This window comes from Phyllopteryx taeniolatus, chromosome 16, assembly GCF_024500385.1.
Source record: "Phyllopteryx taeniolatus isolate TA_2022b chromosome 16, UOR_Ptae_1.2, whole genome shotgun sequence".
In the NCBI taxonomy this organism is placed as follows: domain Eukaryota; kingdom Metazoa; phylum Chordata; class Actinopteri; order Syngnathiformes; family Syngnathidae; genus Phyllopteryx; species Phyllopteryx taeniolatus.
This window is the reverse complement of record NC_084517.1, coordinates 10,266,782-10,283,079: the sequence shown is the minus strand read 5'-3', so window position 1 is coordinate 10,283,079 and position 16,298 is coordinate 10,266,782. Positions and strand designations below refer to the sequence as shown.

At 40.5% G+C, this 16,298-nt stretch overlaps 1 protein-coding gene across 8 annotated transcripts in view; it reads left to right on the top strand.

Moving 5' to 3' along the window:
- LOC133465575 (zinc finger CCCH domain-containing protein 7B-like) overlaps positions 1–16,298 on the top strand; it is an 18,573-nt gene extending 2,275 nt beyond the window's left edge. The window contains exons 4-20 of one of the 8 annotated variants that reach the window (XM_061748527.1): positions 4,007–4,088; positions 4,270–4,318; positions 4,494–4,581; positions 4,920–5,394; positions 6,026–6,087; positions 6,168–6,255; positions 6,412–6,573; positions 7,244–7,455; positions 7,549–7,649; positions 7,740–7,921; positions 8,721–8,806; positions 9,505–9,647; positions 10,729–10,834; positions 10,944–11,049; positions 12,054–12,190; positions 14,297–14,466; positions 15,188–16,298. In XM_061748527.1, the coding sequence (XP_061604511.1) occupies positions 4,007–4,088; positions 4,270–4,318; positions 4,494–4,581; positions 4,920–5,394; positions 6,026–6,087; positions 6,168–6,255; positions 6,412–6,573; positions 7,244–7,455; positions 7,549–7,649; positions 7,740–7,921; positions 8,721–8,806; positions 9,505–9,647; positions 10,729–10,834; positions 10,944–11,049; positions 12,054–12,190; positions 14,297–14,466; positions 15,188–15,368 (2,430 nt within the window). In that variant the 3' untranslated portion in view covers positions 15,369–16,298. Of the gene's footprint in view, positions 1–4,006; positions 4,089–4,269; positions 4,319–4,411; positions 4,582–4,919; positions 5,395–6,025; positions 6,088–6,167; positions 6,256–6,411; positions 6,574–7,243; positions 7,456–7,548; positions 7,650–7,739; positions 7,922–8,720; positions 8,807–9,504; positions 9,648–10,728; positions 10,835–10,921; positions 11,050–12,053; positions 12,191–14,296; positions 14,467–15,187 lie in introns of those variants that run through there. The other 7 variants (XM_061748529.1, XM_061748530.1, XM_061748528.1 and 4 more) reach the window with 7 other exon arrangements.

Here is a 16,298-nt window from a genome sequence, read left to right as displayed (position 1 = left end):
GAATGTGGGGACTTTGAATGTTGGGACTATGACAGGAAAATCTCGGGAATTGGTTGACATGATGATTAGGAGAAAGGTTGATATATTGTGTGTCCAGGTGGAAAGGCAATAAGGCTAGAAGTTTAGGGGCAGGGTTTAAATTATTTTACCATGGTGTAGATGGGAAGAGAAATGGAGTCGGGGTTATTTTAAAAGAAGATTAGGCTAAGAATGTCTTGGAGGTGAAAAGAGTATCAGATCGAGTGATGAGGCTGAAACTTGAAATTGAGGGTGTTATGTGTAATGTGATTAGTGGCGATGCCCCACAGGTAGGATGTGACCTAGAGGTGAAAGAGAAATTCTGGAAGGAGCTAGACGAAGTAGTTCTGAGCATCCCAGACGGAGAGAGTTGTAATTGGTGCAGATTGTAATGGACATGTTGGTGAAGGTAATAGGGGTGATGAAGAAGTGATGGGTCAGTACGGCATCCAGGAAAGGAACTTGGAGGGACAGATGGTGGTAGACTTTGCAACAAGGATGCAAATGGCTGCAGTGAACACTTTTTTGCAGAAGAGGCACGAACATTGGGTGACCTACAAGAGCAGAGGTAGAAGCATGCAGGTGGATTACATGTTGTGCAGACGATGTAATCTGAAGGAGGTTACCAACTGTAAGGTAGTGGTAGGGGAGAGTGTGGCTAGACAGCATAGGATGGGGGTGTGTAAGATGACTGATGGTGGGGAGGAAGATTAGGAAGACAAAGGCAGAGAAGAGAACCATGTGGTGGAAGCTGAGACAGGACGAGTGTTGTGCAGCTTTTCGGGAAGAGGTGAGACAGGCTCTCGGTGGATGAGAGGAGCTTCCAGAAGACTTGACCACAGCAGCCAAGGTGATCAGAGAGGCAGGCAGGAGAGTACTTGGTGTATCTTCTGGCTGGAAAGGAGAGAAGGAGACTTGGTGGTGGAACCTCACAGTACAGGAAATCATACAAGAAAAGAGGTTAGCTAAGAAGTGGGATACTAAGAGGACTGAGGAGAGGAGAAAGGAATACATTGAGATACGACGTAGGGTAAAGGTATAGGTGGCAGAGGCCAAACAAGAGGCATATGATGACATGTATGGCAGGTTGGACACTAAAGAAGGAGAAAAGGATCGATACAGGCTGGCCAGACAGAGGGATAGAGATGGGAAGGATGTGCAGCAGGTTAGGGTGATTAAGGATAGAGATGGAAATATGTTGACTGGTGCCAGCAGTGTGCTAGCTAGATGGAAAGAATACTTCGAGGAGTTGATGAATGAGGAAAATGAGAGAGAAGGGAGAGTAGAAGAGGCAGTCGGTCCTGATGACATTCCTGTGGAGGTATGGAAACATCTAGGAGAGGTGGCTGTTGAGTTTTTGACCAGCTTGTTTAATAGAATTCTAGTGTGTGAGAAAATGCCTGAGGAATGGAGGAAAAGTGTAATGGTGCCCATTTTTAAGAACAAAGGTGATGTGCAGATCTTTGGGAACTATAGAGGAATAAAGTTGATGAGCCACACAATGAAGTTATGGGAAAAAGTAGTGGAGGCTAGACTCAGGACAGAAGTGAGTATTTGCGAGCAACAGTATGGTTTCATGCCTAGAAAGAGTACCACAGATGCATTATTTGCCTTGAGGATGTTGTTGGAAAAGTACAGAGAAGGTCCATTGTGTCTTTGTAGATCTAGAGAAAGCCTATGTCAGAGTACCCAGAGAGGAACTGTGGTACTGCATGCGGAAGTCTGGAGTGGCAGAGAAGTATGTTAGAATAATACAGGACATGTACGAGGGCAGCAGAACAGCGGTGAGGTGTGCTGTAGGTGTGACAGAAGAATTTAAGGTGGACTTGGGACTGCATCAGGGATCAGCCCTGAGCCCCTCCCTTTTTGCAGTGGTGATGGATAGGCTGACAGATGACGTTAGACTGGAATCCCCGTGGACCATGATGTTTGCAGATGACATTGTGATCTGCAGTGAAAGCAGGGAGCAGCTGGAGGAACAGTTAGAAAGATGGAGGCATGCACTGGAAAGAAGAGGAATGAAGATTAGCCGAAGTAAGACAGAATATATGTGCATGAATGAGAGGGGTGGTGGGGGAAGAGTGAGGCTACAGGGAGAAGAGATAGCAAGGGTGGAGGACTTTAAATACTTGGGGTCAACCGTCCAGAGAAATGGTGAGTGTGGTCAGGAAGTGAAGAAACGGGTCCAAGCAGGTTAAAACGGGTGGAGGAAGGTGTCAGATGTGTTATGTGACAGAAGAGTCTCTGCTAGGATGAAGGGCAAAGTTTATAAAACAGTGGTGAGGCCAGCCATGATGTACGGATTAGAGACAGTGGCACTGAAGAGACAACAGGAAGCAGACTTGGAAATGGCAGAAATGTAGATGTTGAGGTTCGCTCTCGAGTGACCAGGTTGGATAAAATTAGAAATGAGCTTATCAGAGGGACAGCCAAGGTTCGATGTTTTGGAGACAAAGTTAGAGAGAGAAGACTTCGATGGTTTGGACACGTCCAGAGGAGAAATAGTGAGTATATCGGTAGAAGGATGATGAGGATGGAGCTGCCAGGCAAGAGAGCTAGAGGAAGACCAAAGAGAAGGTTGATGGATGTCGTGAGGGAAGACCTGATGGGAGTTGGTGTTCGAGAGGAGGATGCATGAGATAGGCTTACATGGAAAAGGATGACACGCTGTGGCGACCCCTAACGGGACAAGCCGAAAGGAAAAGAAGAAGAAGTAGTAATAGTAAATCACTGCTTCTACTGTCTTCTATTTTTCATTGTGTCAGTGAAGAAATTCCATTTACCGTATTTTCACGACCATAAGACCATAAGGTATTAAAAGGTGCAGTCTCAATTACGGGATCTATTTCTGTATTTAGCACACACATAAGGGCGTATTATTGGGCGCAGGCATGGCAAAACATATGCTCCACCAAACACGGCAGGTTCCCTCTCGTCATTGTCGGAGTCAGTCTTGTTGCCGTGCGGCTCCTCAGAAATGATGCCGGCTTTTACGAAAGCTCGAACAACAGTGCAAGCAGACACGTTAGCCCTAGCATCCACAATCCATTCACAAATTGTGGCATAACTCATAACGCAGCCTCCTCATCTTAGTAAAGCTGTGTTCGCCATCTGTCATCCCATCGCTCCCACACCGCTCGCAACTTCACTTTGAAGTTTACACCGATGTCCAGCGGTTGGAGTTCCTTTGTCAAGCCTCCCGGAATGATGGCAAGCTCCGAGTTATTGCACTCAGTCGAATGGTGACTGTAGAGACGCTTCTCCCGGCTGTTCTTTGCTCATTAATCCAGTGGTCTTCCAACTCGGGCCACCTCGCCTTGTTTCCGCAGAAACTCAGCTTTGTCTTCTTGAATTGGCGAAGCTCGTTTTCCTGCTTCCTCCACTTGCCAACCATGGATTCGTTAATCTTGAATTCTCTCGCAGCTGCTCGATTCCCATGTCCCTCCGCGTAACTGATAGCTTTCAGTTTAAACTGTGCTTCGTAAGTGTGTCTCTTCGTAGGCACCATTTTCGGGGGTCCTTTCGCCAAACCGATGATGTTTTGCACAATGCACACCCCAGCACTATATATCTACTGTGGGCGTGCCTTTAGCGTCCTCTGTCATGCGCACCCTTCCCCCTTTAACGTCCGCATGCTGTCCTCAGTCATTTCCGCCTTTCCTTTATATAAGCAGCGTGTTGGCAGGAAATGCTCCAAGTCAGTCAAGCGGAGCCCTTATCGAAGTCACCAAACAACATTTACAGATTTTGGAACTTGGTGCACACATAAGGCGTGCCGCATTATAAGGCGCCCTGTCCATTTTGGAGAAAATTTAGGACTTTTAGGTGCCCCTTATGGTCGTGAAAATACGGTACACAGTTTTTCTTCCACATTGAGTGAGTCATGTCACATACTGTATGTCAGTTGAACATCGCATGCATTGCTGCAATACACAATACTCACAGTCACTTAAAAATACCATTGCATATTATGTAAAACTCTTCATAGGATAAACAAGTGAATGAATTGGCAGAGGAGCTTGCCAACCACCTGGGACTGAACAAACGAAAGCCCTATGTCAGTGAAATTGGTCAGTAAAATAAAATGTTTTTTCAGTTATTTGAAACGTTGACAACTGAGAAAAGACAAATAAAAAAAGCATTGTTCCTAACAATTTCAGCATTCACCAACTGTATTAGATATCTCACAGATGCCTTTCACTTAAGTTAAGGAAAGACTTGATACCATTTTAATGTGTTTCTCATACATAGGTGTCTTATGTCGGAAATGTCACAAACCCTTTAAATCAAATTGCACCAGGTGAGTATCAGTAACCTTACAGCCACCATATGTTTATTTTCACGAATATGTTCTAGCTATTGTGAGTACAGTTTTCTGCATGTGTCTCCTTAGTCAGTTTTCCCAGCATGCCTCACTGTGCCATCCCTGACAAAGCATATAATGTAGACCAGTGTGCCATCTCTGACCTGGACAGACTGGACACTTTGGAGGACTATGAGCTGCTTGGCGATGACTTGGACAATTTGCTAGACTGCATCCCTAATGAACACGTACCACCTAAGGTAAAGACACATTATTTGGATTGTCAAAGCTTTATAAAACACCCAAAATGAAGTTTTATGTGTTAATAAACTTAATGAATTATTATGCATTTGAGCCACAATGGACTGAGACACCTTAAAAGGGAGTGGTATAGAATGACTGAATACATGTAAAAAAAATATGCATATACAGTGTGTGTGTGTGTGTATATATATATATATATATATATATATATATAAATTATGTATATATATAATATATATGTGTGTATATATATATATATATATATATATATGTGTATATATAATGTATTTATTTATTTTGAGCATTTGTTTCTCTGCCTTTTCAAACGCCTCAGCTCTCCCCAGCCTTCTTTATCTCATCCATTACTCAATTTATCTCCATGAACTCCCTTTCACTTGGCGGTGACAACTCACTGGATGCCCAGGATGACTTCTCATCTCCACAGGGACTGCATTCCTTAGATAACCTCCCTGGAAGCGCAGATGGTCCAAGTTTGAAGTCAACAATGCTAGATTCCTTGGATGATCTCTTGTTGGCGACTCCATGCGCTGTAGCTGTAGAAGCCAACCAGTCCAAAACAGAACCGAAAGAACTTGAAAAGTCAATTGATGATTTGCTTGATGAGTGGACACCTGTAGGGCGAACCTGTGACCCATCTGCTCAACTTCGTTCTGTGTCGGGTGTGAACCAGCTGAATTCCCTGGATTCCTTGGACTCATTTCCTTCAATGGAGGGTGGGGGGCCTTCTTTGCCTGCACTCCCACAGAAAGGAACGGGCCTGGACTCACTCTGCAATTTCAGCTCCTCTGGTGATTATACCTCATTCATGTTATAGGCAAAGAAGTACACGTATTATGCTTTAAATTCTTGGGTACAACTATCTAAAGTATGCAATATTACATCCGGCAAGAAACGAGTATGATTTACACTAACAAGTTTAGCAAATTTATAACAAATTTTGTTGGGGATTGGAATGAAGGTGCAGACGTAATCATTTTTTTTTTTCTTCTTTGAGTGGCCTTCAGGACGCAACTGTTTTCCCTTTTTCAACATTCCGTTTTGACTATGACAGGCTGTAATTTTTTTTTGTTTTTTTTTTTGAGTGGCCTTCAGGATGCAACTGTTTTCCATTTTTCTACATTCTGTTTTGGCTATGACTCAAAAGCGACTTTTAGCTCTTAGTTTGTTTTTATTTTTAAGATAAACATTCCTTACTCACTGTATCTACATGTGTGCCATCATTTTTATATGCATTGGTTTGGGTGAACATACTATATGTAAGAAAATTCACAGCATATGTCGGTTATGTATTTCTTAACCATGAGAGTTCAATTAATACATAAAATGTTTATCAGAAATATATTAGTTATATCAGGAATCAAGCTTATTGACATTTACACAAAAATGTAATATCATCCATGTTCTTTCTCTGCCCTTTAGCTGTCACAACGTCTCACAGTGCCATTACTTTAAAAAAGCAATTCCCAAAGTCCAACGACAAAGTGAGACTTGCTTTTATCTGGATTATTTTTTTCATCTGTTTTCTTGGGATTTTAATCAAATTATTTTCATTCTATCAAAGCAGTGGCATACACAAACTCCAGTATCAAACCCTCTGTCTGCCACCCATGACTTCATGCAGGCCTGTACTAGTTGCTTCCCTCGCCAAGGTGGGTTAGTCTGGACATGTTCTAATGACCTTTTGTCCAGCTCTCCACTGTAGTGTACAAAATGTTGTTAATTACATTTTTCACTGCGGCATATTTTTTTAAACCTCATCAAAAACAAAGCATTGTCACTGGAAACCTTTGTATGTTTGTTTTTAGGTCAAGGGATATACACTTCTGTTCACAAACCAGACCTGGCCCACAACTGTAAGCGAGACATTCTCTTGTGTAAACGAAAGGCAGCGCTTCCTTCAGAGTGGACCATAGTGCGAGAGCCACCTACATGGACATCCTTCAGCGCGCCATTTGTTCTTTGCAGAGGTGATGATGATCTCTTCCATCTTTAAGGATACCGTATGTCTTCTCTTGTTCCTTTTATAATTTTATTTAAAAATTTACATGACAAAACAAAAGAAAAAAAATAGTTTTATAGTGTGTGACAAGCTGATTGTTTTAACAAACCTTTGAAATACTTGTAGATGGAATCTTTCAGGATACTGCTCACAATGTTAAGTTTAATGAATGACATACATGGTTAGCACGTATACCAAATTGTCAAAGGTTATGGGTTCGTATTTCAACTTGGGCCGTCCTATGTGAAGTTTGCATCTTCTCCCCATGCTTGCAAGGTTTTTTTTTCTGGGTATGCCAGCTTCCTCCCACCTTATGAAGACATACATGGTAATGTAATTGGAGAATCTAAATTGCCCATAGGGGTGAATGTTTGTGTGAACAGTCTATACTGCATGTAACCTGACAGCAGTGTCCTCTTCCTCTTGTCCAAGGTCTGCAGGGGTGAACCCCAGCTCACTCTAGAGGAATTGTAGTTGATTTTTGTAAAATCATTTGTGTGAATTGTGCAAGATGTTTATTAAAAAAAAAAAAAAAAAAAAAAACACTCTCCTCAAGGCAACATTTTTATGTGAAGTGATTGTGAGTTCTTCAATCATCTGCTTACTTGTTTGATGCTTTTTTAATGTTTTATATATAGAGCTGTCTGGAGATTTGGGCCTCTGTAAATTTGGGGAAAAGTGCACATTTGCCTTTAACCAATTGGAAATCGACGTTTGGACAGAGGAGAGGAAGGGGACGCTGGACAGAAATCTGCTCTTTGGACCGCCAGGTGTCACCAATGTAGACCCTGCGAACAGCATTATACGCCTTCTACAGGAACACAAGGGCATGTTCATATTCCTCTGTCAGGTCAGGAATCCAAAAGCCCACTGCACAATGGAAAACAAAATAGCAGACATTTTCTGTGTTCATGTCTGGATCTTTTTTCCCCCCTGTCTTCAGGAGTGCTATGACAGTAAACCTCGGTTCATCAGTAAGCGCTGCAGTGAGGATCCCACAGTGTGTTCTAACTTGAATGTTCCCCACTCCTTTGATGCCAACAAGTGAGTGGAACGCAACAGTCACTTTCATTCTCACTCAACTTGTGTATTCTGTAATGCATATTTTAATTTCACCTACTTTGTGCCTGTCAGGTGTTTAGCATTTGTAATGACGACCACCAACATTAACTACAGAAAAGTGCGTCCACTCAGCATGCGGGCCCACTTTGAATTGTGCAGCCAAGCCATTCGCGATGGATGCCGAGGGGAGTACAGCTGCCAGAAGGCTCACTCAGTCATTGAGCTACAAACCTGGAGGGTGCAGTGGGACAAAGGTGCTGTCTACCAGAAACATGTACAGTTAAATCTTCTAAGAGTTGTTATTATCATTTCATCACCAACTCGTCCCACGGCACTTCACGGCTTGTTTCCATCAATGCTGTTTCTTGCTACAGCAGATAGCTTTTTAACAGTCAGCTATCACATTTTAGCAGCTGCACTAAAACGGAGTGTGCTCATAGTTGACGACTTGCTTGAGAAGAATGGCGCATTAAGTTTGTGGAAACAGCACGTTTTCACACCCCATCCTTCTGACACATCTTCTTACAAGCTTGGATATGTGTGGTTTTCAACACAAAATTCATCATAGTCCCATTTGTCAGGAGTATCCATCTTCACATTTTCTATACTGCTCGGCCTTATTAGGGTTGCAGGCTTTTGGCGAGGGGCGGTGTACACCCTGGACTGGTCACCAGTTGATTGCAGGGCACAAAAGAGAGGAATTAATTAAACCATCTTTTTTTAACTATAATTGAGGTTTATAATTACTTTGTAGAATTATTTTGATTCCCTGATGGAAGAATATTAGCCAGGCCACACTATGAAGCAAACGGTCACAATAATAAAAAAAAATAAGATATTGTTCAATTATTAAAAATGTTAAATTGATACTTCACAGACAGCATCACTCAATTTGTATTATCTTTTGTTAAAGCTACATTTCCAATACAGTTCTTGGAGCTTATCTTGTTAGATTGCAGATTTTTACCTCACCTTCAATGTCTGAGAAGATAGTCATACATTTAGTTTCTTCCAATTGGTGAATTAGTCTTTTTTGTGTGTTCTTGTTTCTAGGTATCAGTCCTGATGAGATTGTTAAAGTCTCAACAAAATATTATGAGAAAGAGGAGCAGAATGCAAGGAAAAGGACCTCAAGTAAAGTAAGACTGAATTTTACATTTGCAATATGTTATTTTCTTAGATAACATTACAGTACTTACATTTAGATGGTCATACCACTACTTACTGTAAGTAGAAGTACAGATAATGTTTAAAAAAAACCTGGTAGAAGTAAAATTTAATGTTTAATGGCACAACGAAAAATATAACTGCACACAAAATAGTTTCCTTCTTTTATTAACTTGCAAAGTGCTTGTACTAAGAAGAAAATTTAAAAAAAAAATCACTTTTTTTTTTTTTTTTTTTACTGCGAGGTAGCTAGCGTAGGGCCCTTCATCCTATCAAGATGTTTTCCTGTAGCTCTGCTAATGTTGTGAAGTGAGTAACAAAAAAATGCTAAATTAGCTAAAAATTACTGGAATTTTTAATTTATTTCTTGTCAGATTAGAGATATTTTTTGAATACCAGAAGCTCATGGTTTTTAGGCTTTCAAAAGTCAACGCATTTGCCATTAATCATTCTTGGAGCCGACTACGTCAAACAATTCTCTTAAATATGACAATGGATGGGGAATATCTTCTTGTCGTTGTTGTTGTTAATGCTCCCTGGATCACGTTCATTGATGACCCTGTTTTATTTTTTATTTTTTATTTTTTTTTTTGCTACGGTATAAGGTGGACATTAGTCATGTGAAAACTGGCTACAATATTTTTTTAATCTTGCTTTATTTTGTAAACAGGATCATGCTGCTGCAAATGGTAGGGGCACACCAAAAGGCAAGAGTTTAAACATGAAGATGCAGTTTGTCTGTGCTCAGTGCTGGCAAGGCAACTCCATCAGTATGCCGAACAAAGCTCTTACGTTTTGCAGTACCAAGCACGCGTAAGTTAAAAAGTACAGGAAGCTGTGTATCTCTTTATATTCTGACCTCAAAGGGTTCAGCAGACTACGTGAAATCCAGTGGCAGGCCCTGTGTTTGGTACTTGGCCCTTCAGTAAGGACTTAACTCAATCCACTTCTTAATACCACCACTATCACATCGCAATTATATAAACCGTCAATACAGAAACACAACATAACTGCACACAACTGTCCCACTTACATTAATCATAGCAGTTTAGAATCGATATTTAATTACATGACATACACAAACAATTGAAAGACGATGCAAAATATGTTCGTGTGCAGATGTGTTTAGCTTGTCAAATTTTCTCTGACCAACCAATCAGAGGCAGAAAAATGCTAACGTTATTGTGAGCTAACTGAGGCAAATTTGAATTCTAATTGGTTAAAGAAACAGTCCAATCTCTAGTATAGTTTAAATTACATCAGCCAGCACTACTGATTCTAATGGCCCGGGGAAGATTAAATTGACATGGCAGGTTGAAATCTGTTTGGACCAAAAAAATAAAAAATCTAACATACATGTACTAGAGACAGTGCAGCCACGAGAAACACTATGAAATAAAGAGAATAGACTATTGGGAATAAATGAATACACTTTCATGGTACAAATAATTTAGGTTGTAGAGGTTGACGAGCACGGTGGACGACTGGTTAGCAGGACCTGGGTTCAACTCCGGCCTCGCCTTTGTGGAGTTTGTATGTTCTCCAGGTACTCTTAGTTTCCTCCCACATCCCAAAAACATGCATGGTAGGTTAATTGAGGACTCTAAATTGCCCGTAAGTGCGAATGTAAGTGCGAATGGCTGGCGACCAGTTCAGGCTGAGATAGGCGTCATCACACCCGCAACCCGAGTGAGGAAAAGCAGTTAGGAAAATGGATGGATGGAAATGTTGACCAGTGGTTCTGATAGTGTTTAGCCCAGCAGAGAAGGCCTTGCTTACCCTGATTGCTCACGGCTGTTTAAATCAAGCAAAGCTATTGTCTTACAGTATCTCGTCATCCAGCTGCTCACACTCCCTCTCCTTTTCATCTCAAAACAACAATGAGCACTTTCAGGTGGAGAAAAACGCAAAGCACACTGTTGGTGAAGTCCTTGGAGAAGAGTAACTGGGTTCCTGTCAGACCGCTTCCACATAAAAAAAACTTCCCCACACATTATGAAGTGAGTCTTCGTCTTCTCTTAAGTGCTGAGTAAATTAAGTTCAAAGTAATTTCCTTAGTACACTGATTTGTTTTGGTGTTTTATCAGCATTTAAGTTCTCTTCTGGCAGTTGTGTACCCGGATGTTGGAGAAAAAGTGTTACTACAGTGGAAACTGCCCCTTTGCACACAGCGAAGAGGAAAAGGAAATGTGGATGTACATGAAGAATCAAGGCGGCAAGTTATTGAAATAAACAAACAAAAGAGGAACTCAATACATACCAGTTTAACAAAGCTGTTTTTGTGGATAATTGTAATTTACTGTATGGATAAACAAACTTGAACCACCCATAATTGTTTAATCCCAGTGTTTCATTCAGTTCCATTTCCACAGCTCACAGAATTTTAGGAAGACATTGTAATTGTCTGCCACTGTTGAAACATTCACTTCAGGGGTGGTTATCTCTTTATATTCCACAATCGATACAAAATATTATTGGGACAGTTTTCTGTTTCAAGACGTACCCCAGAGCACAAAGCATGATCCTTACAGGCATGCTTGCCATGCTTGGATAATTTGGTGTGGAGTAACTTGACTGGCCTAAGGCTAAAACCACATCAAACACTTGGGATGAACCAGAACATCTATGTGAATGTGACATCACTAATGTTCACCTTAATAAATTTAAAACATTCCCACACACACTATAATATTTGTAGAAAGTTTACCAGAAGAGCAAGAAAAGTTTTGGTGTCGAAACCTTTCATCAAATGTGACTCTACTAAATACTCCTACTACTAATAATAGTACATAGATTTTCAAAAATGAAAGGAATCTACACTGCAGTAGTTTTAACTAAAATGGTAACATTTCCATTCGTAATGCCCCAGAAAGATAATTCAGTTATTCTGCTCCATGTCAAGGTCATCTTAATACGGATTGGTTTTGGTTCTGAATGTGGGGATGTGACTCTGCTGCTTCTCAGTGCAGGAACGATCTATTCTAGTGGGATAATCCTGAAAAATCTTTGACTTCTTGCGTTGTCGCCTAGCAGTTGCATAATAGCTTTTAGCTTGTTAAATAAATTAAAAGTGAAGAACGCCAAAGTGGCCTTAGCATTTTCTATGCACGACCTATGGAAGAAAATGTTTGGACAACCCTGCTCAAGTGTCACCATGTCTGTCAGAATGCCTTTGAACAATGTCCTAATTGATGAAGGATTTTGTGTCTATGCCTGCAGTCTATGAGATGGAGCAGATGTACAACATGTGGCTGACATTAAGCACAAATAGTCGCCAAGCAGACGGACCCATGCTCACCCAGTCCATCCCAGAAGAAAAAGACATTGTCATGCCAACAGACAACGCTGAACCAATGGTGAGTAATTGACATTAACATGAGTACCACAATGTGAGAGTAAAAAATAATAAATAAAATAAAAAATACAAAACTCGGTGGCCACGTGGTCAATTAAATGTGTTTCGCCTGGTCCTTCATGTTTTCTTTCTTTAAGAATTGTACCCATCTTACAAATTCTACCTGGGTAATTAAACATACGAGCAAGACTGTGATTTCAAATTTACTAAATAAAAGTAGGGCTGTTAATTTCAAAATAAGAGCAAGTAAATAAAAAAAATAAAAAGGATTACGTGTTCAAATAAAGTGCTTAACTTCAGAATAATTATTTGGGAAAAAAACTAACAAAATACAGATAATACTTCATGTTTTGATCATATGGGTAGAAGCAAAATCATGCATTCTAAAAATGCATTATACATGGGTAGAAGGGTTTTCCAGAATTTTGAGGTCAATTTGGGGGTGGGTATTATACATGGGTGCACAGTTTACACAAGAAATTTCGGTAATTCAAAACACATTCTAGTTGAAAATCACTTGGTTTTGGGGGCTGGTTTTGTCTTTTGCTAATGCAGACTGCAGCTTTCGTTAGCATAATGCCTGGGGTAGAGCTAGAGCGCTGTGACGAATTGAAGGCTCTTCAGTATTACGACTTTTCCGACCCCTCTATTGACTAAGTGAATTTAAAAGGAAAAATTAAAAAATGTGACCCACATTGACAACATAACCGAACATTTAAATATGTGCCAGTTATCAGAAGCTAATCTGTGCATCTAACATAACTCAATGCATCGTATTTTAGCATTTGGCTTTGTATAATTTCAATGTAGTCCAGAAGCTAGGCTTGGATGTCACTTGACAATTGCGGATCTTCGCCAAGCATTGATCCCAAGTTAGGAGTGCAGAAACATGATGTGGGGGGGGGGTTATTGTGTAAATTACCTGAATTTTTTTTGCAAAATTCAGAATGACTCACTCACAGAAACATTTTCAACAGGTAGCTAACAAGATTTACTTGGTTGTTTAATTTCACACTTTTTGTGTACAAATAATGAAAAGATAAATTTTCCATAATTTCCCCTTTAAAAGAGGTGTCCCGCTCCCTAATGTACAGTGGCTGACAGGGGCAAATGTGCTGCAAATGCAGGACTGACACGAAACAAAAAACAAGCTCATAAAACAACAGCAAAAGAAAAATGTTGCAATTTAAAAATGCTGCAATCCCAGAAAACAACAGCAAATGAAAAATGCTGTAAGATAAAAATGCTGCAATCCCAGAAAACAACTGCAAAAGAAAAATGCTGCAAGGGGGGCGCGACCTTTGGGACGGAACAGTCCTGTGGTACCAGGAGGTGATTATCATAGATACTAGATGCGCCAGCGCCCTGTAGTAGCGCAACTAACAGACGTGCCATGTCAGAAAGGTGGTTGTTCCCACAGAAGGCAATGCTTGAACACTGAAATTAGTCGTAATTTGCTCATAAGGGTTACTGTTTTGCCAACGCCAAAGCATATGTTATCAATATGGAACATTTGCTAAAAAGCAAAAAAAATTAATGTGAAACAGACTCCCAGTTCCCTAGTCGTAATTGTATAGCATTTGACCATATGCAGCACAACGTGACAGCATCCTTGATCTTTTTGGTTTTCTCGCAAGTCCACACGTGGAATGCATTGACAACTTTGACCTCCCTAGTTTAGTGTCACCATGAGCGTGTCGTACTACCTATACATATACCTCTGGTGCTCACAGGACTGGGCCGTCCCGGAGGTCGCGCCCCCTAGTGGCCTGGCGGACTTCTGTTGTGTGGCGTGAACTTACAGTATTTTCTCTCTTGCAGTTGTTTTGGTATTTGTGTGTTTAGTTGTGTTTGCAGCATTTTTATGTTTCAGTATTTCTCTTTTTCTGTTGTTTTTTTTGATTGCCGCTTTTCATCTTGCAGCATTTTTCTTTGGCAGTTTTATGTGCTTGTATGTTTTTCGTCTTGCATAATTTCTGCTATGCAGCATATGGCTGTTTGGTGCGCATTTGCCCCTGTCGGCCACCGTACTGATGTGATTCATGTTTTTGATCAACCACATCTGCAACCAAGGTGATGACTGCTGCACTGCCTATTTACATTTCAGTGTAGCTTCTACTGTTATCTGTGTGGGAGGCACAGTAACGGCGAGCGACAGTGGCAGCAACACATCTCAGCCAACAAGCACAAGGAGCGCCTGTTCAGTTGTGAGGGAGAAGATGAGGCTTTGAAGTGGAGCTACCGCTTCCCTGGTACATCCTTGGAGCTCTGCACCAAGTAAGACATCACTTTCACGTCACCTGGCCAACATATTTACACAGGAAACATATTTATTTTGGCTTTATGGTCATCAATGTCATCATCAGACATTGGAGAAGTGTCTGATGATTCTCTTCACCGCTTATCCTATTCAGGGTCATGAGGTGCTGGAGCCTATCCCAGCTTACTTCGGCCGAAAGGCAGACTACACCCTGAACTGGTCGCCAGTCAGTGACTGTGTTTTTATGTTTCAAAACTATTCTCTGTCAATTGACTGTCTGTTGTCGTACTAGAGCGGTTCCAACTACCGGAGACAAATTCCTTGTGTGTGTTTGACATACTTGGCAAATAAAGATGATTCTAATTCTGAAATCACATCATATCTTATTATTTCTATATACAGGGTCAGAAGCGTCATTGTTAAACCAAGTTTTATCTTGATTTGGTCAATTTTTTTGCGCACAGATTTACATTTTCAAAAAACATGAAGAATTTTTTTTCCCCCCTGATCATGTAATTTGTTGTGCTCATCTGGGATGAATCTCAGAATGTTGCTATATTATGTAACTACTCTATCAGGATCCTAGATCAGATGATTGATTTTACTGTAATTAGATTTTTTATTTTTTTATTTTTTTTTACTGTGACGCATTACAGTCTTAGCAGAGGTATGTGTTCTTCGTGCTCTTGTTTTGAATGAATTTGAAAATTAACATGGCATGTTTCCATTTTGTGTTAGGTTAGAAACTGGCTGCGCTGATGGTGCAAGCTGTGACTTCGCCCACAGTTCCGAGGAGTTGCAGGAGTGGATTGAGAGACGGGATTTCCTGCGTTGCAAATTGGCCAAAGCGAGGGAAGACAACCTCATCATGCCTGATGAGGTTGACTTTGGAAAGTACAACTTTATACTTCAAGACTAAGAACTGCAAAAGAACCACTTGATCCAATTTTTGTCTGACATCATAGTTTTTTTATTATTTACTTGCTTTTGGTAGCACTTATTCTATAGTGGTATATGCTGCTGTCTTTCGTCTTCACTACACAGATTTCATTCCAATGCCAACGGCGGTCCCAAGCCCGGATAAAAAATTTGTGGGTTGTGTCAACAAGGGCATTTGCTTATTTAAAAAAAATAATAAAGAAATAAATAAAAAGCCAACTGCTAACAACAACTTGCTTTGAGAAAATGGCGGCTATTTTATTTCTGATTTCTGTTGTAGTTTCATCTATTGCTCACATAATCTGCTTTAAAAACGGGAACAATGGCATTTAGACTTTGATGGAAAAATTTTATATATTATTGCATAAAAATACAGTGTTGCTGTAACTGCATTAAGATGATAGCACCCTTGTTCACTAGAAACGAGTAGTTTGGAAAAGTACTACAATGAACATGCCACAAGGCAATAAACCCCCACACCTCCATTCAGAGACCACATCCTGGTCATAAAATGTGATACCACCTACTCAAGCTTCATAAAAAGGGCAGAGGGGAGGCAAATGATAGAAGAGTCCTGCTCGCTGAGAGAGCGACTGTTTCTCCTCTTGCCGCAAGAGAAAAGTCCTGGCTCAAGTTGTGTTTTGTCTCTTTTGTTTTTTTCCGGTGCATGCTAAATTGAGAATATCTGTAGATTTACAGATTAACTCTGACAGCCTCACATTCATGCAAACCACTGTCATATATGTCCTTCATAAGCACAACCTCTATTCACAGATGCTTATCCCATGCAGACAATATCATAAACATAGTCAAGACTAATATTGTCGTAAATGGTTTTATCTCAACATGCAGCACAAATAAAAATGTTTGGTTCACGTCTGTATTATGGCTATAAAGTTTGATTACATGA